Source organism: Python bivittatus, unplaced genomic scaffold, assembly GCF_059951505.1.
Source record: "Python bivittatus isolate LINGU-HERP-01145 unplaced genomic scaffold, Pbiv_v1 ctg000480_np1212, whole genome shotgun sequence".
In the NCBI taxonomy this organism is placed as follows: domain Eukaryota; kingdom Metazoa; phylum Chordata; class Lepidosauria; order Squamata; family Pythonidae; genus Python; species Python bivittatus.
Genome location: NW_028277075.1, coordinates 27,690,274 through 27,716,815, shown reverse-complemented (window position 1 = coordinate 27,716,815; position 26,542 = coordinate 27,690,274). Strand labels below are relative to the sequence as shown.

The 26,542-nt window shown below is 39.5% G+C and overlaps 1 protein-coding gene across 6 annotated transcripts in view; it reads right to left on the bottom strand.

Annotated features, from left to right (window-relative positions):
* DPF3 (double PHD fingers 3) overlaps positions 1-26,542 on the bottom strand; it is a 213,600-nt gene that overhangs the window by 118,821 nt on the left and 68,237 nt on the right. For all 6 annotated transcript variants that reach the window (XR_015797012.1, XM_088145559.1, XM_088145557.1 and 3 more), the window contains exon 2: positions 4,572-4,732. Coding sequence is in view for 5 of the 6 variants with exons in the window: in XM_088145557.1 (XP_088001683.1) it covers positions 4,572-4,732 (161 nt within the window). In the remaining variant the exon portion in view is untranslated. The remainder of the gene's footprint in view (positions 1-4,571; positions 4,733-26,542) is intronic.

Sequence of the window (26,542 nt, the reverse complement as noted above, 5' to 3'; positions counted from 1 at the left end):
TCTTCATGACTCCATCAATCTTCAAAAGCAGAAGCCACTGACTTTGGAAAAGGAAAGGGGATATGGTGATCCTAAGTCCCTGCAAGATAATTTCCTAGAAATATGTCTCTCTCTCTCTCTCTCTCTCTATTCTCTACCCAAAGACCACAAACAAGACAAAACATAGGGGAAAAAATCAAGGAAGAGAGATGTTCCTAGCTATCTATACATCTAGCCAGGTCTATCTGAAGTGAAAAGGCAAGCATTGGTTTGGTTTGATTTGGTTTGGTTTGGTGGGGTCATCTTCCATTCTCCTGAGCTACCTTGCATTTCAGCATCCTACAGGGCAACTACATAAGACTCTAACCGATTGATTATTGAGGAAATAGCTGCATCTACAGTGAATTATGTTATTTATCTCATTAGCATGGAAGAGCCATAACTCAGACTGAAAAAAACTGAGGAGAGAGGAAGGGACTTGTGCACAGCATTGTTTAAAATTAACCCTGAACTGTTCACCATGAGATACAGCCTTTATTTGGAGAACCATGCAAGAGCAGGTTGGTACAACAGAGGAGTGATTTTTGTCCAAAATTTAAAAATAAAAGTAAAAGTTGGTTTTGCTTCTGTAGGCAAAAATTTTGGCCATGAATTGTACATAAGCCAAAGAGAAAAGGAATTAGGAAAAAAAATTATAAGTGCCAGTGCTATTTATAAATGTGTTTTTGTAATAGCTGAAGTCAATCTATTTTAATTATGCAGGTATGCAAAAGTTGATCACCTGTATTTACAAAGTATTCAACAACCCAGGAGAAGACTAGGTTAGAGCTTAAGCCTTAGAGCCCTAAGCTGTAATGCTAAATATTTAATCATGCAGTGACCTATTGGGGAAGTTGGACTTTTCCAGGAGAGATCCACTGGAGGCTTTCTTTGAGCACATACATCAGCCCTTACATAAGAATTATCAATAATTCCTAGAGACTATTTTGTAAGAAAAAATGGAAGAGATCCTCAAATGATGTAGTAGTAGCAAAGGACTTCTGTACCTACCATTATTTCAGGGAGCTCCTGGAACTGACTTTTTTTTTAAACTCCCCACATCCCACCATTTCTCTGTAAGACTGATGGGAGCAATTACAGATTGAAGATCATTACAGTGGTACCTCGGGATATGAACGCCTCTACTAACGAACTTTTTGGGTTACGACCAGCTCCGGCCGCAAAAATTTACCTTGATGTGCGAACTCCGCCTCGGGGTACGGTAATTTTTCCGCCCTGACACATGGTCTGTGGCCATTTTTCCGCCCCTGACACGTGGTCCGCGGCCGTTCTCCTGCCGCGCCGCGCCGCGCCCGGCCATTCTCCCACCGCGCTGCGCCACGCCATGCTGCGCCGTGCCGCGCCTGGCCGTTCTCCCGCCACGCCGCACTGCGCGGCACCCGGCCGTTCTCGTGCGGCGCCGCACCCGGCCGTTCTCCCACCGCGCTGCGCTGCGCCGTGCCCGGCCTTTTTCCCGCCGCGCCCGGCCATTCTCCCACTCCTGACGCATGGTCCACGGACGCCAGAACAGATTAACGGTAATTACATTGAACCTTATGGGAAAATTTGCTTCGGGGTGCGACCAACTTCGGAGGGCGGAACGGATTAACCGGATTTACATTGAACCCTATGGGGAAATTTGCGTCGGGTTACGACCAACTCGGGATACGCCCAGAGTCACGGAATGCATTAAGTATCCCGAGGTACCACTGTACTATACTTCTAGTAATGCATTGACTTACTCTTCAGTCCTAATAACAGGCCTGTCTCATGGCCCATCTTGGCCTCCTTCAGATTGCTGTCCAGAGGCTCACCCTGACCCACAGAGATAGCTTTAATGCCACTAGATCACATTTACCAGAAAACACCGCTAGGTCATAACTGTATACAGTGGAACCTCGGGTTATGAATTTAATTCATTCTGTGACTCTGGTCGCATCCTGAATTGGTCGCAACCCAAAGGAAATTTCCTCATAAGGTTCAATGTAATTACCGTTAATCCATTCTGGCATGGAGGACAGGGAGGTGGCTATTGCTTGGAGGGAGAGTCCTCCTCCCTACGACCACGTGTCAGGGGTGGAAAATGGCCGTGGACCACATGTCAGGGCCGGAAAATGGCCGCGGACCACGTGTCAGGGTGGAAAAATGGCCACGGACCATGTGTCAGGGGCGGAAAAATGGCCGCGGACCACATGTCAGGGGCGGAAAATGGCCGTGGACCACGTGTCAAGGGCAGAAAAATGGCCGCGGACCATGTCATGGGAGGGAAAATGGCCGAGGCGGAGTTCGCAAACCGAGGTAAATTTTTGCGGCCTGCGCTGGTCGTAACCTGAAAAGTTCATTAGCAGAGGCTTTCGTAACCCAAGGTACCACTGTATTTAAGTTTTCTAGGCTTAGACAGATAAAAGCAAAACAACCTTCTTGAGAAAGAATGAATGGATGAACAAAACAGTTTCTCTAAAAGACAACTCAGCAAATGAAACAAAAAAGGAGGATAATAACTGTCTTGTAATACTTGTCTAAAGAATGGAGCTACTAATTCCAGCACAAGTACCTATACACATGGTACCAATTGTTCCTCATCAGTTGGCCTGCTTAGCTGGGAAATGAGCCTTGGTAACCCAGCTTGTCCATGGTTATACCTCAACAGTAATGAGAAAAGGAACTCATGCTTCACCAAAAAATTGTAAAAATGGTAAAAAATGTGATCCCACAGTTATCATAATCTTGAGAATAAAGAGAAAATCTTGTGATGTTTCTTTCAGTAAGAAACCCACAAACCCTCAAGATTTATCAGTTAGATATCATTTTTATATCCTGGATAAGAAAACAGAGAAAATAATGGTTATTAATTTAATTTTGAAACTTCACACAACAAGGATCACATTAATTTAATGTTGAAAGTTCACGTAACAAGAATCACATTGCCAGAATGCACTGGCCATTTTAACACAACTAACTTTTACACATCCTGATGTGACTACATTTAATCTTGAATCAGGAAAGATAGAAGGATTAGCATAAGTGTTAATCAACTGATCATAATAGTGTCATGTATTTGTTAAACAGACTACAGGTAGTCCTCAGTTTAAGAACGAGTTCCGTTCCCAAGGTCTGTCCTTAAGGTGAATTTCTATGTAAGCTGGAACAGTATTATGATACAATACTGTATAAGTAGTATTGTGTAATCAACTCAAACCATTGTGTATTTAACTCGAATCATTGTGTATTTAACTTGAATTTTGCTACAATAGGCTCTGTTCTTAACTATGGCTTGTCCTTAAACTGGGCATTCTTAACCCGGGGACTCCCTGTATTGCTTTCTTTATATATTGCTCTCCGTAATCATGATGGGAGCACAACTGCAGAATTTTTCATCTAGAATGTACCTGGGGAAGGTTGATGTAGAACACTACTTTCACCATCTGAACAATTTAAATCTGCCATTTCCTTTGCAACTAACTTCCTTCTTCCCTGTGCATATTCCTTAATTTCTTAATTTCCCTAGGCAATGGAAGAAGTGGAAACACCCATGCATACATATAGAGTAATGCTGCTTAACTTCTTAATCTTTTTCAGTTCAAAATCACCCACTACAAGTTTTTGTTTGTTTGTTTGTTTACCATCTATTCAGGTAAGTAACTAAACCAAGGCCTCTGTATTTCCACTGGATGTTTCTTTCAGCAATAAAAAGGTTACACAGAAAAGACCATGTTACAGTTTTTTAAAATGGAGAGGAAAATGTTAAGCAGTATATTTCATTGTCTCCCACTCAGAAACAGCTAATACTGCTTGCCTACACACACATACAAAATAGAAGGAGGAACATCAAAAAATTCCATATAATATATCACTTTATTTTTACATTATTGTTGCAAGTCAGGCTCCTTCTTAAACTGAATGTCTTTTAAAATAGTAAGCACATCATTGGTGGATTTTTCTTCTGAAAAATAATGTACACTATTCTCAGGTTGTCTCAGTAATAATATAAACATGTCTTTTCCTCTCAGCTCTATTTAAGAATACAGTTAATCTTTGATTTAAGGGACTAAGTGAGGGAGGATGTCCATTATATCTGAATGTCTGTTAAATATGAAAATATATCCTTTACATCAATTTAAATTGTTGGTGTAATGATGTCATTACACAAATTATATAAATTGCTCATTAAAGTAAAATGAATATAAACAAGACTACCTTTGATGCAGCAGGATTATATGTGACTTTGGGAGGATGTCCAGTTTGAAAGTTTGTCCATTGCATCCAAAGTCTGCTAAATAGGAGTTTGTTAAACAAAAGTATTCTCTTAAGTACTGGTTTTCCATTGCATAGAAATAAAGAAGCTGAGGTGATATAAGTTGGGGATGGAGTGTATCTATACACTCACAGAGAATGCAGGTGGGAGAACAACTGAGACTTACTCATCTTCTGTAGTTACCAAAGGCCCTTTCCAATCAGCCATTTTAGGCTGGTTCTTCAACATGTGGCTGCTCAGAACTTTAACATTCCTAGTAAAGGAAGTCCACATGGCTTCCTACGGCTTATATTTATACCTGGTCCTCGATGCCTCTTTTCCATCCATATGTAACAGTTATTCTGAGCAACACCAGTCTGTGAGTCCAGGAAAGGAAGACGCACGCTGCGCTCAGCACAGAGACGGGAATTGTAGCTGCGGCAATGCTCTATGGCTTCTTTGTAGAACTGGTCCCCAAGACTGCAGAGGAGAGAAAAAAGACAGAGCACCCATAAAGCAACTCTATCTATCCCAAGAATGAGCTAGCACAAATAGGGGAAGGAGTATGGAACAACATGAAACGGATAAAGGTCAATGAAAATGTATGTGCATAATGGATTGGTGACTTACAAGGCTGGGGTTAGTTACTTTTCTCTTTAGGACCAACACAAAACCTGACATGAGTAATATTGCCCAGACTAGTCTACAAAGGACCTGTCCCATTTATTTAATACTCCAAACTTCGTAGGTCACTGTAAAAATCTATATGCTGAATGTGAGAAAAGAAAATAAATAGATTCACTCCCTTGATAAGTCACAGCTCCCTCCATCATTTCTTGCCTGAAGAGCCATTAGAGTTGTCAAGTGACAGAGTTGTAGAGATTTTAAAAATCACAAAATCCCCCTTCAATCCAATCTGTCAGGCCCTGCCACTTGGGCAATCTGGCCTGCCATCACTCCTCCCCTCTCAGCTTTCTTCCATCTCTAACTAAGGCTCTCATACCTGAGCTACAAAAATCAGGGCAATCCCTAGAAATACTGAGAAGTCTGCTCATCCATGTTTTTGCAGCCCGGATTTGATAGCCCTGCCATTAACAGCCACCAGACACTGACTAAAAAAAAATGCACTTTAAATTGAGCAAAAGTAGACAAAAAGATATAAACAAATGAACAAAACATAACAAAACAATCTGCCTTCTGGCCTGATTCCTCCCTCATCCTCTATCCCCATCCCCACCCAAAAAGATGCAGTACCCTCTTTGTCCAGAAGCCCTGTTTCATTTCTCCATCTTCAATCCCTCAATTCCCAACCGGTTCAGCCAGAGTCTGGGAGGGAGGGAGGAAGGAAGGAAGGAAGGAAGGAAGGAAGGAAGGAAGGAAGGAAGGAAGGAAGGAAGGAAGGAAGGAAGGAAGGAAGGAAGGAAGGAAGGAAGGCAGGCAGGCAGGCAGGCAGGCAGGCAGGCAGGCAGGCTCTCCCCCTGTTTTTCTTGTCTCCTTGATTAGTAAACTGATAGAGTGACAAGGTATAAATCCAAAAAAATAAACCAAATAGGTTGGGGTTGACTTTTACAGGGGCAGTCTACAGTATGATCCATATATTGTCTATCAACACCACAGTGAATTATTAAGACAAATTATGATTTTAGCACAAGAACCAGGCCTGAGGACCAGAAGTCATTTTTAGCTGCTTCCAAAACTGGACATTCTCACACCAAGTGAAAATGCATCCCAGATCCACCTGCTGTGTCACCGAGCAGGTGGCACAGAAGGCAGCCATGCCAAATGACGCACAAGAAGGAAAAACAGCAGTGGCCCAAACCGCCTCAATCCAGAGCTGGCACAAAAGAAGATGCTGCCTGGAATGATGGATTATATACCTCCCTCTTCAATTCCATATGCAAAGCAGACAGCACTGTAGTTGAATCTTATTCTGAAACAGATGACAGTACAGCCAAGATCTACCAGCTACTAGAAGGCTGAAAGACACACATGGGTCTGCCTCCCCAACACTTTTCCATATTTCTCCACCCCATTATCCCCATTACTCCCAGCATCTGCAATCTGAAGCCCCTTTCTCTGTTCAGTCGGGCTGTCCTTGAGAGGGCTCCTGCATGAACTACTCCTACAGAATACATGTTTTGAACCTTTTTAGGGGGAAAAAAAGGGAGAGGAGACCAAACTGGTTTTAAACAACAGTGCCCATTTCACCATTATCTCTTATTCCTTTAACAGTTTCCACCTGACAGGCAATTATATAATTTAGCTGAAGACAAGTACACTTCTTTGTGGACAATTGTTGGTGCTGACACAGGCATCAGTCAGCAAGTTGAAAGCTTGTCATTTGGACTAATGGCTATCTTATGCAGTCCTTCAAAGGGTGCATTCCTCTCACAATCATGGGTTGTCTTGAAAGAAAGGCAAGAAGAAGAAGAAGAAGAAGAAGAAGAAGAAGAAGAAGAAGAAGAAGAAGAAGAAGAAGAAGAAGAAGAAGAAGAAGAAGAAGAAGAAGAAGAAGAAGAAGAAGAAGAAGAAGAAGAAGAAGAAGAAGAAGAAGAAGAAGAAGAAGAAGAAGAAGAAGAAGAAGAAGAAGAAGAAGAAGAAGAAGAAGAAGAAGAAGAAGAAGCAGCAGCAGCAGCAGCAGCAGCAGCAGCAGCAGCGAGAAACAGCAGGGCTTCCTTCTGAGCAACCAGTTTGCTTCAAGTTGAGTTCATACCCCAGTCTTTCCTGAGAACTCAGCATAGTCCCATAATATGCGCTCCAGACATGTTGACATTTGAGGGCTCACAATTTCCAGCCAGTAAGCCATTCCCACCAGATCTGGAATTACCAGTTAGGTAATCAGAGCTGCATTTTGACAGATATATAGTGCAAAACAATATGGCTTGCATGATTTCTTAGTTGTCAACAAGTTATTCACAAGTTTCAAACTAGGTAGGCCTGGAATTCTTGCAATACTGTGCTGCTTCTGCCCTCCTTTTTGAAAATCACGAAGAGAGGAAGTACATGATGCACTTGGATAATGAAAAAGTAAGTGAAACTAACATGGGGGAGGAACAACTAAGGGAATGTTCCATCACAGGGCTGGGGAACTGAATCAAGACTGAAGGTCTTGGGGGGGGGGGGGGAAATCCACACCCAGGTAGAAGCTTGTCCCTAACATCAATGTATTATATTCTCCATGCAGGAAAGAGGAAGTAATGTTTACCACCTGCTCTTCTGTAATGGTAACAGATCCCTGAATCCAAAAAGAAGGCCTGCAAGGAATCCTACTGCCACCTCTGCCTGAGCCAATTCTCTTCAATGGGTGAAAGCCAGAAAGCCACCCTTGAAGAAGAAAGCATGGTATGGCTGAAGGAGAGCCCCTCTGACAAGAATACCTCAAGAGCCTTTATTATCACTTCAGCCACACTGTGCCATCTGTGCTTTCCCTGATGAAAGTGGGAGATGGTTGAAAACAAAGCCGCACGTGCTACACTCTAGCTGGAATGCATGAACTCAGCAATAGCCAACTTCTACCATGCCTTACTTCTCCTTTTCCAAGGAAAGGGTGAGGGTCTGCTTTGATCCATCTGGAGCATGGTGAACTCCCAACACTGATTATAGTGGAAGAAGAGGGGCTTTGTGGGATATTGCAGGCCAGAGGCCCCCAGTCCTGCAATGGAATTAGGCTAATTTACTACTCAGAATGAGATAGTAGCCAGCAGATATCTCTACCCTGATGCCTTTAAGAGTGGTGAAAAACTTCTCAGTGGACACTGTAATGGTATGTGGGAATGACCTTGGGAGACAGGAGGAAGAGACGCAGACTAGACAACCACCATGCAAAAGCTATATCAGCCCACAGAAGCAAAAGGGACATGGGAAGCATCTCAGAATGGACCCTTCCTAGTTTCCTGGAGCGTAAAAGTAAAGGAGGGGAGAAATGCTTTCAGACTTGCACAGTTCTGCTACTGTAACTTCACAATAAAGGTAGTACTACCACAAGTACTCATGGTTAGTGCTTCTTGTCTGGACTACCTTGAAGGGCTGACAGATACAGGGCTCTCTTGCCTCACTATGCTTACCAGTGAGAAATTTAGAATGAGATGGGAGCTAAGTGACCACTAGAATGTTGCAGAGATACACTTAACCCACACCAGTCTTACTGTCAAGAAAACTGTTGGGCTGGGCAACCAGATGGCAATAAAGGAGGAAGGAGAGTTATATACACAACCTTGAGCTCTTGGAGGACAGACTGGATATAATTCTAACAAACAAATGAGAGGAAAAGCTGAAACTGGAAGGAGGTGGTATGGGGAAAGGTGCGTTGACTGTGGAAAGCGGTGCTGAAAAGATGCGCTAGGAGAAGGCAAAAGATGGGGAGATTTAACCTTGCCTGGGAGATGCCATTGTCGGCATAAATAAAAGGCCTTCCTCCATTATCTCTAAACAGACAGGTCATGTACAAGGAAACCAAGGTAATAAATCCATGCACATGTCAGGACATTCTAGAAGAGAGAAGTGACTATTAAGCATTTTAAAAGACTATATATGGACAAAGTACCTCTGTATGTGGAAAAATGTAAAATTTAAGCATGTAACGCAAAAGCATAAGTTAAACCGATGAGAAATGGACACATTATGCTATGCATCTTTATAAGCACTGTAACCATCCTGATGCTGAATCTGTTCTTGGGGTACAGATCCAATGATCATCACTGAATAAACTTTTCTCTTTACCTAGTGGCCTCCTCTAGTCATGGGGCACAGAATCATTCCACAGCACCATACATGTAGGATGAGCTATGCAAGTAACAGATTGATCCACCTTTTCCATGTCAGACACACGGTACCATATATGACCTTACAGAAAACCCAAATGGAATTCTAATCTGTTCAACAGCTGAGAAATGAATTACTACCACTACTTCTTTTCATTTTTTAACACAAAACAATTACACAGAAGCGCAACCTTGTTCTCCTTTTCTTCTTCCCCCACCTGGCTAAACTAAGACCACCAATTGTGGCAGGTTCCCTCAACAAATACCAGAAGTTTACTAAGAACTGAAGCCAAGGGACAGGGAAGATTCCTATGAGGGTTCAATACATGTTGTTGAATTTGTCTGTTACATAAGCGATAAAGGCACATAAATCTCACAAAAATTGTGGTAATAATTATTAGGATTTTCCAGCAGTCAGAGGGGCATTAGAAAACTGGTCCCACAAAATGTACTGATGGACTGTTTCCTAGTGGAACTGCAAGCAAAGGAGCTCAGTAGGGTAGGAAGGGAGAGGGATATACAATCTGTGTAAGGTGATGCCAGCCTCCCGAGACAGTTCACTACACAGAAATTCCAGGGTGCCTCTTTAGGCCCCTGTTTTCAATTAAAAAGTTGTGGTGGGGAGAGGAAGAAAAGGAAAGCAATAAAACTCAAGCCTGACTACAAAGCTATGAATCTGAATCAAAGCTATAATTAAAGCTGGGAAGTATGCACACGTTAAATCTAACTCACAAGGAGTCTGAAACTGAACATTTATTTTTTTTCCTTAATAATACATTTCACTTATCAGTATTATCTCAAATTTCTTTCCCTGCTAAAATGAAGATGCACAGTAAAACTCAAAGGGAGCATGCTGAATGAAAACAAAATAAACTCTCTCCTTTCGCTTAAGGTACCTCCACACAGAGCATTCCTTCCAATAATGAAATATGAGCAGTGCCCGTCACTTTGTATTAACAGAACCAAGGAAATGATAAACTACAGCAATCCCTGCAAGGGATTATTTTAGTTGCATGCCTAAAAATAAAAGTAAGTTTTTGAAACTAAACGTGTTCTTTAAATTGGCAGCATCGAGGATTGTTTAAAGTCCGGTTTTGCTCTAGGCAGAAAAATGTTACAGAAAAATTGAAGGGCCCAGCTATCAACCAATGGCTAAACAGTTATTGTAGGCCAGCAAATAATTTCAAGCAGTTTTAACATAATGTATTTGAAAAATGATATACAGTACTCAATTGTCTTACTGTTAGAACTATAAGCAAGGTTCAAATAAAGCCACAAAAACCTGCAGTATCTTCTGCTTTTTAATGCTTGTGTTTGAAACCTAGCGAGAAACTTCAAAGAAGCCAGCTATCTACGAGTGTGTGTGCCACTCAGAAGTGTTTGCACGTGCACACTTGCACAAGCAGCTGGAGATGACTGCCTGTGAAGCAGCCAGGCAAGTCATCCAAAGGACCTTCTTTTGCTCTGACATGGGGTATTTTGTTCATGCTGGTGTCCTTGATGAAGCATTCCTTCCCAATGCCTTGCACAGCCCTGGTATGCCCTTGTTTTCAGTCCTGCTAATTGCATAGATAGCTGGGGAATGTCAACAAATGAGAGTATCACAAACACCTTTACGCTGATGCAGCTCAGTAGTGCTAGAACAACTGGCAGCAGGGCTCCAGGCAATACCCAAATACCTTTGAGGCTAAACATTAAGCTTTTTCCTGAAGACTTTTCATTTATCTGATTCAAAGTGGAATGTTCTATTCGTGGGGTCATTGGGGGAGTGGGTGTAATGGTACATTCTGAGCCTGAGAGAGTTTCAGACATTGGCTAGGAAATCTTTGGCCACCTGCACATTCCATGATTGTCAAGAAAATGAACAGCCTCCTCCAGTGGCATCTGAGGGAGGGGGTCAGAACAGGCAAAAAGGCAGTCAGAACAGCGCAATCAAAGCCTTGCCCATTTTCTTTGTAATTCAATATCAAATGCACTTACAAAGGGGTAAGGCATTGATTGTGCTGCTGAAAGTGCCATCTTGCTTGCACTGATACACACACACACCCCACAGATATCACTAGCCTTCTCTCTGGTTTACAGAGAGGCTGTTAATTAACTAAATGAAAAGGTCTTTGCTTTAACAAGCTGAGAGATAAAATAATCTAATCTGAGATTTCTGCAATGCTATTTTATTCTTTTTCAATTACTTTTGTTAAAGGAAACTCCAGGAGAATCTTCCTTTCAGCTGAACTTGACTGCCAAGCGCTTAACAGTGGGTTCACTTACAGTGTGATTTGCTGGCTGGACCACTTACATCAGAAATGAAGATTGCACTGTAGGATAAAGCAACAGTTAATTTTCACAATCATAAAATTTTTACTTTGCTTCCAACTGGGGCTTTCTGTAGAGTTGGGAGAGCACATTCCTCTCTGCAATGAACTGGGTAAGCTCTAAAACTTCAGAGTTAGTCAAACAGGCAATTTTTATTCTACCAGTTGTATTTGGAATTCCACACATGACTGTTATTCCTTGTTTTACCCATTTTTCCTTTTTCTTCAATAAACTTTTTTCATATATCTAAATATTGGGCAGTATTGGTTTTGGTTTTGTTCTTTTTTTTTTTTTTAAGTTTCATTAAAACCTTCCTTGCATGCAGGCCCGCTTTTCTTTGTGTCCTTCAGATGTTCCACAAGAGGTCTGGACTTTGGGCAAGAAAATCCAAATCTTTTTTCCTAGAACTGGGTTGAAGGAATCAGCAGAAGAGTTAAGAATTCCTCAGCTGGAGAGACTACAGGCGACGTCAGATGGTTCAACCTGGCTGGTGGCCATCTATTCTCTAAAACAAAAATGGGGAGATCCATAACCTAACATCTATAACCAAAAAATAGAATGGGAGGTTTAATTTGCTTGGGAGATCCCCAGTTGTACAAAAACTCTAGGGGGGAAACCAGAAAAGAAACCAAAAAAGCTAATCAGAAACAGTCCAGTAACAACAAAATAACGCATTCTGTTGAAGCCACATGGGGGCCATTGTTTTAGGGGTCCCAGCTTGCCTTATCTATTTCCCAAACTAATCAGAACAAAATGCTTGCTTTCATGATCACTTACTGATGTCACAAAAGACATATTTACAGAGCCAGCAGCAAAATAGATTATTGTGAAATAACTGTTTTATTTGATAAGTGCTCAGAGTGTACAGGCTGCAAACAGTAAATACTATTTATTTAGGCTAATATACAGGTATTGCTTAAATGCTTGCTAGACGAATGCTTTTTATACAACCAGAATTAATTAGCTAAAGGTATCTAGTATATACTACAAAAACAGAGATTAACTTAACAAACTTAAGAGAGTTTGCTGTAACTACAGGAATATTGGATAACTGCCGTCCCTCTAGAACAGAATTTTTGGATAGCGTTTTTTCTGCTTATCCCCTCCCCCCCCCCCCCCCCGGCCTTCTGGCATCTTTTATTTATTTATTTATTTATTTATTTATTTATTTATTTATATTTCAAATTTGTCACCACCCATCTTCCTGTGGAGTGACTCTGGATGGTTTGCGGTAAAAAATAGAATAAGCATTAATTAAAATAGATAAATATTAATTAATTAATTGATTGATTAATTACAATATGCTAAAAACAAACTTCCTTTATAATACTACCAAGAGGCAGATTATTACTTCAAAGTTTTAAGGACACTGCATAATAGTATTAGCATCTTGGTGGGGCTGCCACAGAAGACAGAGGCTCAAATCTTTCTCACGGACTTACTATCTGATCTTAAGCAAATGACCATATTTTAGCTTCCGATTTTGGTCAGCAAAGCAACAGGAGCAATAATTAGAAGGATTGCCAGCAGAGGGGTTTACAGTGGCAGGTCAAGATGGTGGTTGCAGCTGCGCAGCCAAAGACCCATACCTTTTTGTAAGCATTACATGCACGACGCTTGTAAAAAAAGGGGGTGAAGGTTCAGTCATGCAGCCACATCTGCCATCTTGACTTTTAGAAAGCCCTCCCTGTGGATGTGCCTGACTGGAAATCTATCTGCAAATCCAGTACCAGGATCTCTCTCTCTCTCCCCCTCTCTCTCTCTTTTATACCATTAATTTATAGACAGGAAAAAAATGGCTTCAATTCCCTCATCAAATGCTTCATTCTTCTAGTTCCAACTATAATCTATTTCAGAAACTTGTTCAGAGGGTGCAGAGGACAAGCACATAAGACTTTCGGTTTTTAAAATGCCACAGATAATATGAATACTGTAACTGGGCAATCAAGATGGATCAAGAACTTAGTCCCCGAGCCATTAACTGAGTCTTGAATCTCTTTCTTTAGAAGACAGATGAGGTAAGGTTGGCAAGCTAAATCAAATGCAACATCGTCAAGGTTTCCCAATATATTTCATATCCAGAAGCAAGCGGCAGTGACACATTCAACAGAAGGAAAGCCAACCACGCTGCTGCTATGTGTTAACTCCCCAGCCATGTAGCAGGGCCAGCGTAGAGAGAAACTGCCAGTACAGTGAATGCCAGAAGAATGGTGCTAAGCTGATGACACTCATTCCTCTCCAGCAAACATCAAGAGATTCATAATGGACAGCTGCTTTTCCTCTTCCAGTAGCTTTCCTGTGCTAGAAAAAAGAACTGCAGGGCTCAGTCCTGTCATCCCACAAAACCTCTTAAAGAACTGATTAGATCGGTGTTTCTCAACCTCAGCAACTTTAAGATGTGTGGATTTCAACACCCAGAATTCCCCAGCCAGCATGCTTATAATGGCGCCAGTGGCGTCTGTACCAAGCCACGATGACGTCAACACGGCAGCGTGATTGTCATGATGTCATTACACAAATGGTACAATTATGTAATGACATCATGATATCTAATGCTAGTACATAATTCATGCTATTTACATGCTGACATCATAATGCACCTTTCATCAGTTCCCCTTCCCCACTTGTTCTCCCCCTGTGGATGCCTGTGCACGGTAGACGGTGCAAAATGGATTAATTCATTGCATCCCTTTGGGCTTGCCTGGCATTGGCTAGATGATCTTAAGGCATAACCCAACCCTATAATTGCATAATTTGTCTGTCACACCACAAGTTTGCAAAACTGAAAGAAGAAGAAAAAGAAATATATTTAAATTATGTAACTCTGTCCTCAAATAACTAGCTTCATGCAGTGAAATAATTTTGGCTTTGCAATATGATTCTTGTAAGCTACAATTATATTTAGCAGCTCTATAATAAATTTACATTAGTGTAATAATTAGATTTTATTTTGCTCTTGAGTCTGGCCTTGAACAAAGCAAACACAAAGAGAAAGATATATTTAAACATCCACTTCCTTGAATAGATTTGCAGTAACAGACACTTGATAATGCATAAGAAACACAATCAACATACATAACAAAAGTCTAAAACCAATTTTACTAGTCTCGTCCAATACGTTAATAGCACTTAAAAAAAAAAAAAATACCCAGGACTTAAAATTAAAATTTCTGCTTTTTTTAGGAGATTCCCTTTACACAGAAAATGTTATGTTATTTTAAATTCACCTCTCTTTTTACAGTAGTCTATCAAACTAACACCATTGAAGAAAATACACCAATAATATCTGCTCACAAACATAAAGCCTTCTCAAATTCTACAGTCATATAATGAAAAGTGGTATCCAGGTTATTTCTATTCATCGGCCAGAACTGTATCTGTAAGAAGTAAACACTGGGCTCACCTATGGGGAAACTCCATGGAAAAGAGCTAATATTTTCATTCAAGATATTGGTCTTATTTTGAGCTCTCTAAAGGACGAGTGGGTTGCAAACTCTTTGAAAGATGACAGATACAGTGCATGGAATGATATGTACGATTTCATCAAAGTTGGTAGGTCAGGATTTCCATGAAGATTTGTGTGGACAGAACTATATTTGAGGTACGGGTATGTATGAAGTCTAACCCACAGTGTATGTAGCTGCTTTTGGATGTTTTTCACCACCATTTCTTGTTGAAGAAATTTGACAGATGCAAAAAAAGGAATCGAAGGGCCCTATGCTACTCAGAAACCATGGTTAATAACACTACCTCTGCCAATTGTCTGAAATCAGGTTATCTCCAGAAGCATCTTATTTCTGAAGCCATCTTCCATTTACCAGCCTGGTGTCTCCAGTATGTCAACTGGGGAGGGCTGGTACAAATGATACTCTGATCTCACAGATATCTGAAAGCCAGCTGGGTGAGCAGAATATTCTCAATGGTGGCATCTGTCCTTTGGAACTCCCTCCATTCAGAAACCTAGTGCTGAGATGTAGACCCATGACTGTAAGCATTCCATCAGGCTTGGGGTAGTATTACTGATTCTCTAATACCTGACCTGACTTGAGTTTTAATCATTCATTAATATCACTGTTGTTGTAATTTATTATTTACTACATTGTGGTGTGTGTCAGGAATGAAATGCATAATAGAAACTGAGAAAATAAATTAAAATGTACACACTTTGACCCAGATGGCCACGTGTTGTATTTTATTTTTATTTATTTTATATTGGCTTATATTAGAAAAATTGTTCAGTCCGCTTGTGGTTTAATGAGGAAAACCCATAAGGATGCCAAGCTGGGCTCTTGAAGTTATACATACCTGACACCTGGTATGTTGACTAAGCAGAAAGAAAGGTTACATGGTCATGGTGTTTCCCATCATGTGCAAGCATAAGATTGCTGTTTAAAGTACTGTAATTATTTCCAAATTAGCGACTATAAAATTAACACATGCTAATTTTATGCAACTTTGGGACATCTTTTGAGGCATGTGTGTTTTGTTTCCCTTGTGTGTTTTGTTTGTTTGTTTGGCAATGTGTAATGATTACCCAGTGAACTAATTAGAATTACTTAGTATGTCTATATATTAATTAATAAATACTTATTGAACTCCAATCTTACAAATGTAATGAAACCTTGATTTAACAGACCATGTAGGGGAAAGTGTGTCTCTTCTCCTGAATGTCTGTCAACCTAGAAATTACATATTTGTCAATTATTTATGCCATTTATGTAATGTCTGGACAGTGTCAAGCATTGTACTGCAGGATACAATCAAGAAAGTAAGAATCTCACAGGCTTCAAAGAGGAGTTTTAATGCAAGAATCAGGGGAAAGTTCATTTGAAAGCCCCAACTTTTCTTCTCACTGTATGGTGGGCCAATGTAATCTTTTTTCTTCCTTCTTTTTTGTCCACTGATATCATTGAACCAGTAAACTGAGTATAGAGGAGGAACTCAAAATATAGGTGAATTTGGATTGTTGTGTGAGTGGAGGACACACCATAAGAGTAATCCTATACAGTACAGAGGATTACACAGCATTTGCATCACTCCTCGATTGGCTCCATGCTCACATGATCTCTAAGTGCAGGCAGTGGAACCAATTTATTTCCAGCTCAACTGCAGTTCAAAATACAACCAGGTTGGACACACTGGGGTGCCAGGACACAGTGAACCTCAAACCAACCTTATAGGCAGGATGTGCATAACATGTTAGTCTAAAATAGGGTTGGCTAGGTTCTGGTTCAAAGTATTGTGTAAACACAGCCAGTACATTGTGTGGTGGATGATATCTTTCATGAACAGGCTGTTTTCATGTTATCAGAATATGGGAGTCCAGATGCTAAGAAACACCCCCTAAAACCCTCTAACCTTATCTCACTTTCTAATAAACAAGGAGGAGGAATAGAAGGAGGGGGAGGAGGAGGGCTTCCATTAGGGTCATTTTCTGATATAATTCCTGGGATTTAGTTGGGAGCCTGGAACTAGTGGGCAGCCATTAATCTTCCTTCAATACTTTATATTATATCAATCATGAGATTTTTAATGAAGTTACTACAAACCTACAGTGAAATTCAAATTCAATTTAATTTAACTATGGTTAGCAAGGTAGCCAAGATCATAATTACCACTTGATCCAGCTTCTTCAAACAAACCATAGTTAACTCTAACAAGAATCCCCCTCAATGTAATAGGCAAATAAAACTGATTGAACAGACTTATTTTCACTGGCTCTGTTATCATTTGTGCAAATTTCCACTTGTTGGATCCTGTAAAAATCAGTGAACTGAGATTCCTTTATTCATTTTCCATTTATTTAAACACATACCTTTAACTATTACTCCCAGGCCTGAATAACAACCAGACCATGTTTAGAAAAATTAGAAAATCCCAGCCCCCTCCTCCCCCCAAAAAATCCATAAGTGTGGCTTCCACTCACTAAGGCTGTATGGTTTTATTTTCAAAGTCTAATAAGAATTTTTATTCTAACATATAAAATTAAATTACAAAAAAGTGGGAAACTATAATCCTATGCATCATTACTGCTGTGTAAAATGGAACTTATTCTCATATAAATGTATATAGGACTGAACCGGCTTTTCTTAAAGGTTCTGTTCATTGGACACCAAATATTTTAATGATTAATTCTCCAGTGGAAATTATATCTGATGTTCTATTCCAAAACACTTAGAAAGCAAAGACATTCTTATCTGATAGTTCTCTCCTGGTATGCATGTGTGCATAATGCAAAAAATGTTAAAAATACTTATTTCTACTAGGCACTACTATGGCATGACAAATTATAGTATCACAAGTCTTTCAGCTTCCGTTATACCAACAACGACCCAACTATCCCTGTAGAATAAAAATCACAATTTAAGAGTGGATGAGAAGAAAGGAACCGTGAAGCCTATTTTAACTGCCAGCCATATACTAAATTTGCCATATCTGGGGGATCACAACAAACTTGGCAGATCTGCCCAAGAAAATTGTGTGGGCAGATCTTCTACAGAAGGAAAGAAGGGAGGGAGGGAGGGAGGGAGGAAGGAAGGAAGGAAGGAAGGAAGGAAGGAAGGAAGGAAGGAAGGAAGGAAGGAAGGAAGGAAGGAAGGAAGGAAGGGAGTTCATCTTCCCACTTGAACATCCTACCTGTTGAAGCTTGTTCTTCTTTAGTATGAAAAGTAAGCATTCTGCTTAATTTTTTTGCAGATAGAACCTTGTGGGCAGTTCACAATCACTTTTGCCCCTTTTGCATTACAAGGAGGACAATTTTATATGCTCCCCGTATCAGATGAAACCACAGCCCCACTTGGAATGTATTTTCTTTGTCTCTTCTCCAATCTGGCATCATCCAGGTGTGCCAGAACTGCAGTTCCCAGGATTCCCAGCTTGCATGGGAACTGCAGTCTTAACATAGCTAGTGAAAAAAGAGATGGCAGAAGGCTGTCCTATACTGAATGGATTAAGTTAACCTGACAAAGTAAGTTAACCTGACAAGATAAGGGCAAAGGTGGTTTACTAGGATGCCAATATTATAGCCAATACTGTATTACTAACTCCCTGTTAGAGTTGACAGTGTCAAAATTTTATCATAGCCAGAGACAAAAAATACTGTATCTAGGGGATTGGAGTACCTAGAAAATAACTGTAAAGGCATTTGAAAATGAAAAAGAGTGGTGAGAAAACCCATCTTGGACTGTGATTTATCTTGCAGTGACAGTACAGGTTTAAAATCCACTTGTTCATTTTGTATAGTAGAAGGAAAGTAATAACTAAATGGTTAGATGCATCATGAGGGAGAACATTTCTTTACCTTGAACGTTCACCTGTCAAGTCATTCAGTTTCTGAAATTATAACAAAAGGGACAGGCTGATGTAAAAGAAAGTATTTCTATAATATTAATAGTATTATTCTAACAAACGTTTGTGTTTGCAATGCCAATAGCATAGACAAAAGAAGTAAAATTCACTGATCATCATTTCTCTTTTCTAAAATAAGTCAGTGGAAAAAATATCATGATGCTCCAAATGTGATGCCACCTTCTCTAAAGTTCCTAGAAAGCTATAAAGCAGCACCAGGTCTACATGAAGCCCTGAAAACCTTGGGTGTCATCCAAAAGACAGCCAGAAATAGTTATCAATGTATATCTTTTAATACGGCAAGAGGGATAAAGTATTAAACACATGATATGAACAGAGTGTAGTAGTTATATGCCATTTTGATTAAATGTAAATGAAATAATAACAATTTAGTTCTTGTCCTAGCCCCTCCATGAGTTCTTGGAGGGCAGCCCTACAATGCTACTGAAAGGCCAGATAAGGTGGCCCTTGGCTTCCAAAGAAGTTGTTCATCTTTGAGATAAAGTATATATTTGCTAAAATTCCACTACAAGTTACTTCCGGGGATTACCATTTAGGTAAGCTACAGGAAAGCTGTAGGATTCTCATCACTGGGCCATCTGTCTCAGCTAACTGGCTGGAATTGCTAGTACTGTAGTTCTCATTCTTCAATACCTGATCACTTGTGGCTGGCTCTTGACAAAAGTCAGATCAACATTAATAAAAAAACTTACTGAATGTATGATTCAGTGGGGTAAAAAGTTTGGTTATAATATACCGATGGAACAATGGGAAAATATGTGGCCGAAAGGATTGAAATTTACACTATGTTATAATTGCAAAGAGAATTTATATAAAATGATGTACCGTTGGTATATGTCACCAGAGAAATTGTCTAGAATGTACAAAGGCACTTCAAATTTATATTGGAAATGTGAACAAGAAGGGACATTTTATCATGTTTGGTGGACATGTAAAAAAGCTAGAAAATTCTGGATTCAATTACATACACTGATTCAGAGGATTTTAAAGATTAATATACAACTGAAACCAGAGGATTTTCTTTTGGGATTGATGGACGAACAGTTGAAAAAAAAGTCATGGAACTTTGTTTTTGTACATGATAACTGCAGCGAGGTTATTGTATGCACGAAGATGAAAAGATTCAACAATCCCCACAATGGAGGAATGGTTGGTGAAGATGATGGAATTTGCTGAGATGGCTACATTGACTTCTTTGATCAGAGAAAATACAATATCTACGCTTACTGCTGACTGACCCCTTATAAACTTTTTGCATGAAACAGAAAAAAAATATGATTTATGGTTTTGATGATTACACCGGATAGATTATAGAAAGAAGAGAGTTATGTTGTAACCATAGAGTAAGAGGTAAATTTATAATCACACTTTTAACTGTTGTAAAAAAGATTGGAAGCTACTTCTTTGTATATTTTTCCTTTCTTTTCTATTTTTCTATTACTTTTTTCTTTCCTTTCTTGCACTTCTAGCTTTCTCTTTGATTTCCTTTTTTTTCTTTTCTTTCTCTTACATTAGTTTTTATCTTCCTTTTTTTAAAAAAATCTTTAATAAAAAAATAAAAAATAAAATACTGCCAAAAAGTAATTTGGAATCAAAGAACTGTGTAAAGTGATGGCTAAGAAACGAGAAACTACAGTGATCATCATCCTTTATAATACTGAAGGAAACAGAAAGGCCGAGAAGTACTCACGTTGTTGAATTTCTGAACTGTAACAAAGAGAAGATTCTTTTTAAAATGGGAAGACCAAAGCTAAAAACTGAAACGTCCATATGTGGCAATGAATACAGAAAGGAAAGTGTCAAGACAGTAATAAACTGCAGTATGCAAAAACAAGGGGAAAAAATGTTCTGGAATTGCTCCAGCTGAACCATCCACTTTTGCCTGGAATGCGTCTGTGGATTTCTGCTTTGGGTCATCGCGGCAAAAAAGCTAAAACAACGCAAGGCAGGCTGCAATTATTTGAAGGAAGATAGCCATACGCAGAGCAATCAGCACGAGTCTTGGTCATGACATGAAAGTGCACGGGCAGGTGCTTATTTATCCCGATAGCAAATATTCAAAATTCCTTAGGAATTCCAAATCACTTTTCTCCTAAAAAGTTTACACCACTGAACTAAGGTTAGACCTTTGATATTTATTGCCTGCCTCGAAGCGTTTGCATCTGTTTCTGTTCTTTTATTTCCATTATGCATCTCTAGAAACAATCTTTATGAGGAAAAGAACGATTTCTGAAGTTCTCCATTTGCTTGCTTAATGTGCTATAAGTTAGATGATGATTGGTTATTTTTACCTCTAAATAATCTTTATGAGGAAAAGAACGATTTTGGAAGTTCTCCATTGCCAAGATGTGCATTTACTAAATAAGGTGCAAAATAAGGTCTTCCACCCAGTGCCTTCATCTCATATGACAAATCACACATCATCAGCATCAGTTAGCAGGGAGATCATATTTGTCAGGAAAGCCAGCTTGGTGTAGTGGTTAAGGCTCCAGGCCAGGAACCAGGAGTCCGGGAGTTCTAGTCCCGCCTTAGGCATGAAGCCAGCTGGGTGACCTTGGACCAGTCACTCTCTCGCAGCCCTAGGAAGCAGGCAAGGGCACACCACCTCCAAAAAACCCTGCCAAGAAAACTGCAGGGACTTGTCCAGGCAGGAGTCAGCACTGACTCAAAGGCACAAACCAAAAGCAAACGTATTTGCCAGCTATCACAAAAAAGATGGCAGACAGATCTGGTTTTCATATCAGGTACAAGAAGCATTTGCTTGCTTAATGTGCTATAAGTTAGATGATGATTGGTTAATTTTACCCCTAGTTCCTAAGGCCATCCAGCTTCATGTGTTTTCACCTGAACAGCAATAGAACAACATTCAACGTTGTCCAGTTACACATATGCAGCCAAACTGCAGTGCCAGAGTGAGATGAATAGAGATAGAAAAAGGCAGAGGTTGGAGAATACTGTAGACTGTACCACTTAAAACTGCAGAGGACGTTTCTGAATGCTTCTCTACATTAAAAAAAATATCTGCAATTGAGAAAATAGCGTAACAATGAACACATTTTGCCTTATTCCTGATACCCTATTTGTTACTTCCAGGAAACCTACAGTTTATGACCTCATTATTCTTCTACATTTTGCAATATTTGAAGCTGGGTCTGAGCCAGCAACAACACTTTTCTCTGAAAGCGAGTAGATTTGAAATGTCAGGATTGCATAACTAGATGTCCAAGAGATATCCTGCTCTTGCCTCCTTCTCCTCAAACTATACTTTCTCAAGTCTCCAAGAAGACAATTTGTGGCAGATTCAGTATGGAGGCCTTGTTCAAGTTTCAAATCAACCCCTTATATTTCAGGCAGATGGGTGCCACAAGGAACTACATCCATTTGTTAGTTGCCCAAGATCCTTTCTCTGCATCCATAAGTAATATTTTATTGGATTCTCTTTTTGTTCTATCATAAAAATCATCCCTTATGGACTATAGTGAATATGCACAAATTAGTGATAACAGAGATAGGTAAATATTTCATGATGGCAGACTCGTAGTAAGCATGAGGGCTAGACGAGAGATAGATGCGAGGCAAAGTTTAGGTATCTTCAAGAATTCAATTGCTCTACTATTGAAAGAACAGAAAGATCTGAAGAACTGCAACCACATTCTACTGAAAGCACGTACAGTCCTCCATGGAACTGGAAGTACCAAAAACAATTGCAGTCCATAACATTTATATATGAATTAAAATCATGGTTCTGAAACAAAAGGCACAGATTTAGATGACTGTGTCACAGCAGTCATCATCTTAGAAGAGACAAACTATCTTATAAATTGGCATGGTCAATCTCTTCTGCATTGGGGTCTCCTGCAGACCACAGGAGCTCTTCCTTCCCCCTCCCTTAAAGAAAAACAAATTTATTATCAATGTTTTACAGTATCAGTATTAAAACTTTGCCTGCAAAAAGTTCATAATCTCAAATAAACACCAAGGAAGAAATTAGAAGGAGTGGAAAGAGGGGGAGAGAATAGCAAAAAAAAAAAGAAGAAGAAGAAGAAGAATAGATGCAATTGTACATGCTTATAATTGGTTACTAGTGGGAATTAAAGATTGAAGCAAAAGTTCTTTTTTTAAAAAAAGGGGGGTGGCAGATGTGAAGGAACAGGGAAAACAACCTTTCCCCATGATCTCTAGACTGGGCATTATTTTATAAACCTCTATCATGTCACTATCATCCCTTTACTCTTCTTTTCTGAATTAAAAAACCCAGACAGGATACCTTTTCCTTGTGAGGAGTCATGCTGATTTTCAGGATCCTTTCTGAAACATAGCAACCAGAATGAATACATTGTTCTAAGGAATACTGCAACACTGATTTATATGGAGACATTATGATACTGGCAGTCCCTTTTCTCTTCTTTCTTTTTATAATAATTTTATTGAAGATTACATTGTACAGATAAAACTAATACAAACTATAAAAAAGAAAAAGTGCAAAGAAAAAAAAAGAAAAAAGAGAAATAACTTCCCCCTTCATTTCAGCAAGTATAAACAACTTTAACAACATCACCATCTCTTAAAATACTACAAACAATCTCTTCAGCCCATATCTCACCTCATTCTCTATAAACAAATCTTTGAAATCTCTTAATCCATCCTAATCAGCAAAAGTCCATTAAGGGTTACCAGAAATAACAACCTATTATAAACTTGATCTAATAAATCCACTTGAATTATTTCCTTTTACATTTATATCTCATTTTCTATTTTTAAAAATCCCCCAAACCTCATAATTCAAAGCCAATCTGTAAAAATCCCATAGAAGTTACTAGAAATAACAACGCAACTATTTTTAACTTTAATCAGATAAATTTAAAATGCAACAAATATTCTCTTTCCCATATAACTCTCAGCTATAAGCAAAACCTTAAAACATCATCATCCAGTCCAGGTCAGAAAAAATCCATTAAAAATTGCCAGAGATAGCAACCTATCTATTTTTAACCTTGGTCAAATAAACCAACTTTATATTCCTTCCCCTTGCTCCCAACAATCTTGGTCTTTAGTCCCTTCAAATAATGTCCAAATATATATTTTTTTCATTTTCTCTTTGTCTCGTCTCACAAAATCACTGAGAACATTAACAAGTCCCTTTCGTAAATCCAATACAGAAAGGTTATCCAAGTCATTCTTCTTTTCTGTTATGTGTATGCCCTTTTTAGTTATTAAAACATCAGCTGGTTTCATTTGTATATTCAATATTTCATCTTTTTCCATATGCTTCTTGTAGCCTGTCATTTTTAAGTCCACATTTGAATCAATTTCAGTCTTGTCCAGTAAAACCTGTTCCTCTTCCATAACATCATTTAGTCTATCAATAATGGCAGAAATATTTAAAACCAGCTTCTGAGTCTATTGTTCACAAATATCTCTCACTACGTCCATTGTTTTATTTCCTTCTAGTGCCGTCTAGTGTCCAACCTTCAAAGTCCCATCTTATTATATTGTTTCTACTTTCTAAAAACAAGACTCTAATCACCCTTTTGCTGTTAATTCTGAAAAAAAAATATAAATTCTTAAACTCTTAAGTACAAGAAATTTTATTTCGTAGTGAATCAAAGGAAACTCATCCAGTGAATTCCATACAAACTTGCCATTGCAGATGTTCTCAATATTAAAAAGCAATAAAAAATTTCATTCTAAAGTGATTAAGAAATGAGGATTGGCCCAACCCTGAGTCCTTAAAGGCTATATTACGACTATGAGCTTAAATGTAATCCCTTGACTCCCAGACACTCAGCTGTCCGAAGCGTGTGTGGGCTATCTCACACTCTCTCCTTTCTCCTGAGAGTTTTTGCCAGTCTGTCTGGATCCCGCATCCAGCTGCGGATTTCAGCCGTAATGTTGTCCCTGCTTCTTCAGGGACGTCCTCACCATAGGAGGTCTTCCAATGATGTGGTGACATTACTAGAGTCCAAAATGGTCATTTTGCCAACACATGCGATAGTATAATCTCCGGGAACCTCATACTAGAAGTTGCATACTGCTTATTTCTGTTGCATGTGAAAGCAAATGGACTGTATCTTTTTTACAATTGCTACTAGCTGCCTGCATTTCCTTCATTACTTGTATTTTTAAAAGATATGTAAGTAAACAATATTCTGGACCAATTAAAATAACCCTTTTAGCTGATTAAACATTATTGAATTAAAATGCTGACTAGGCTTCCACTAATGAACCAAAGCTATTTTGTCACCCACCTTAGAGACAGCAGATGATTATGGATCAAAGAAAATGTGGTTTTATTTATGCATCTAGCCCATATATAAAAATATTGTCTTAGTAATTTATAAGTGAAGGAGCCTCCCCCCAAGCCTTCTATAGGGCACATAGAGTTTGAATCCTTTGCCTTCATTATGGTCATGACACATTTCTCCTCTCACCACGTGTCTAGTCTCCCATAGACAAAGCTATAAATCTCACCTCTTCAGACATTAAGCCTTTATTTAGGAACTGGTTTACTCAGCAGAAGACTCACAGATAAGACTCAGCTAGATTAGTTTCTTTATTGCAAACAAGAATGAAGACATATCTACACAGATGTGCCTACTTCTGTACACAGGAATCAAGAGCATATTAAAGTCTATGCTCCAGGGTTTAAATTCTAAGACTTTTCCTCTCACCTTTCTGGTCAATGGATATTTGGCTGTGTTTTTAGTGGTTTTTCAAGGCGCCTGATCTAATGTTCATTGTTGATGTTGATGTAATGGTTCTTCCAGGCCTGAGAATGTAACCAGTTTCATTCCTTCCATCTCAACACATGAGAAGAAAGTGTCCACTAAAGTCAATTGAAGCTTTTTCCCTCAGTACCAATAGCAGGTATGATGTGATGGAATGGAATTATGAAGGCCAGGCTCAGGGAGATAAGCATTTTCTTAGCTCGCCACAGGAGCGTGGGAACTACAAGATGATGAGACTGGCACCTCCCTGAGGAATTCACACTGTTGTGGCTGGATGGCTTGGGAGCTGTGGTTTGAGTCTGGGAAGATTCTTGCTAGAGGTTGTAGCTAATACATAGCTGAACTGATTTTGCATTGTCTCTTGCAGTTCCTTGGGCTAGGCCTGACATCAATCTTCCCAGACTCAAACCCCAGCTCCCAAGTCAGCCAGCCACAACAGTGTGAATTCCTCAGGGAGGTGCCAGTCTCATCCTCTTGTAGTTCCCACGCTCCTGCGGCGAGCTAAGAAAATGCTTATCTCCCTGAGCCTGGCCTTCATAATTCCATTCCATCACATATAAGTGGGGCAATCAGTTAAAGCTCCCCCTTATCTGGCTATTTCTGATCCACCCCACTTGCCTCACTTTTGGGCGGGGGGGTTGTTTTTTAATGCACACAATATTTAAATGCGTGAACAATATTCATCCAGATCTGAAATGTTTTAAAGAACATTTCCTCCAATTGGTTTCATAGAAATGGGCAAGACAGCTTCTGGTACAATGGAAGGTACATACCTATTTGTTACAGTGGCATTTTGATTCTCCTTCAAGACACTCAAAATGGAATTTTAGTATTGTAATATCTTGGTGATGTAGGTCAAGCTGAGAGATTGCCATTTATCAGAAGCAATTCTATGTTTCAGCTTCAGAGAAAGTTTTGTAACAGAGGAACACAGGAAAACTGACTATTTCTTTCCTTAAACTACCTCACAGCTTCATTTGCTTAGAGGAGCTTTCGACACCTTTCAGCAACAGTCATGCTGGCTAAGGAATCCTGCAAGTTGACGTTCACACATCTGAAGGTCTCCCAGATTGGGGAAGGCAGCTAAGAGAGATCCATTTGCCTTGCATGCCTGGAAAAGG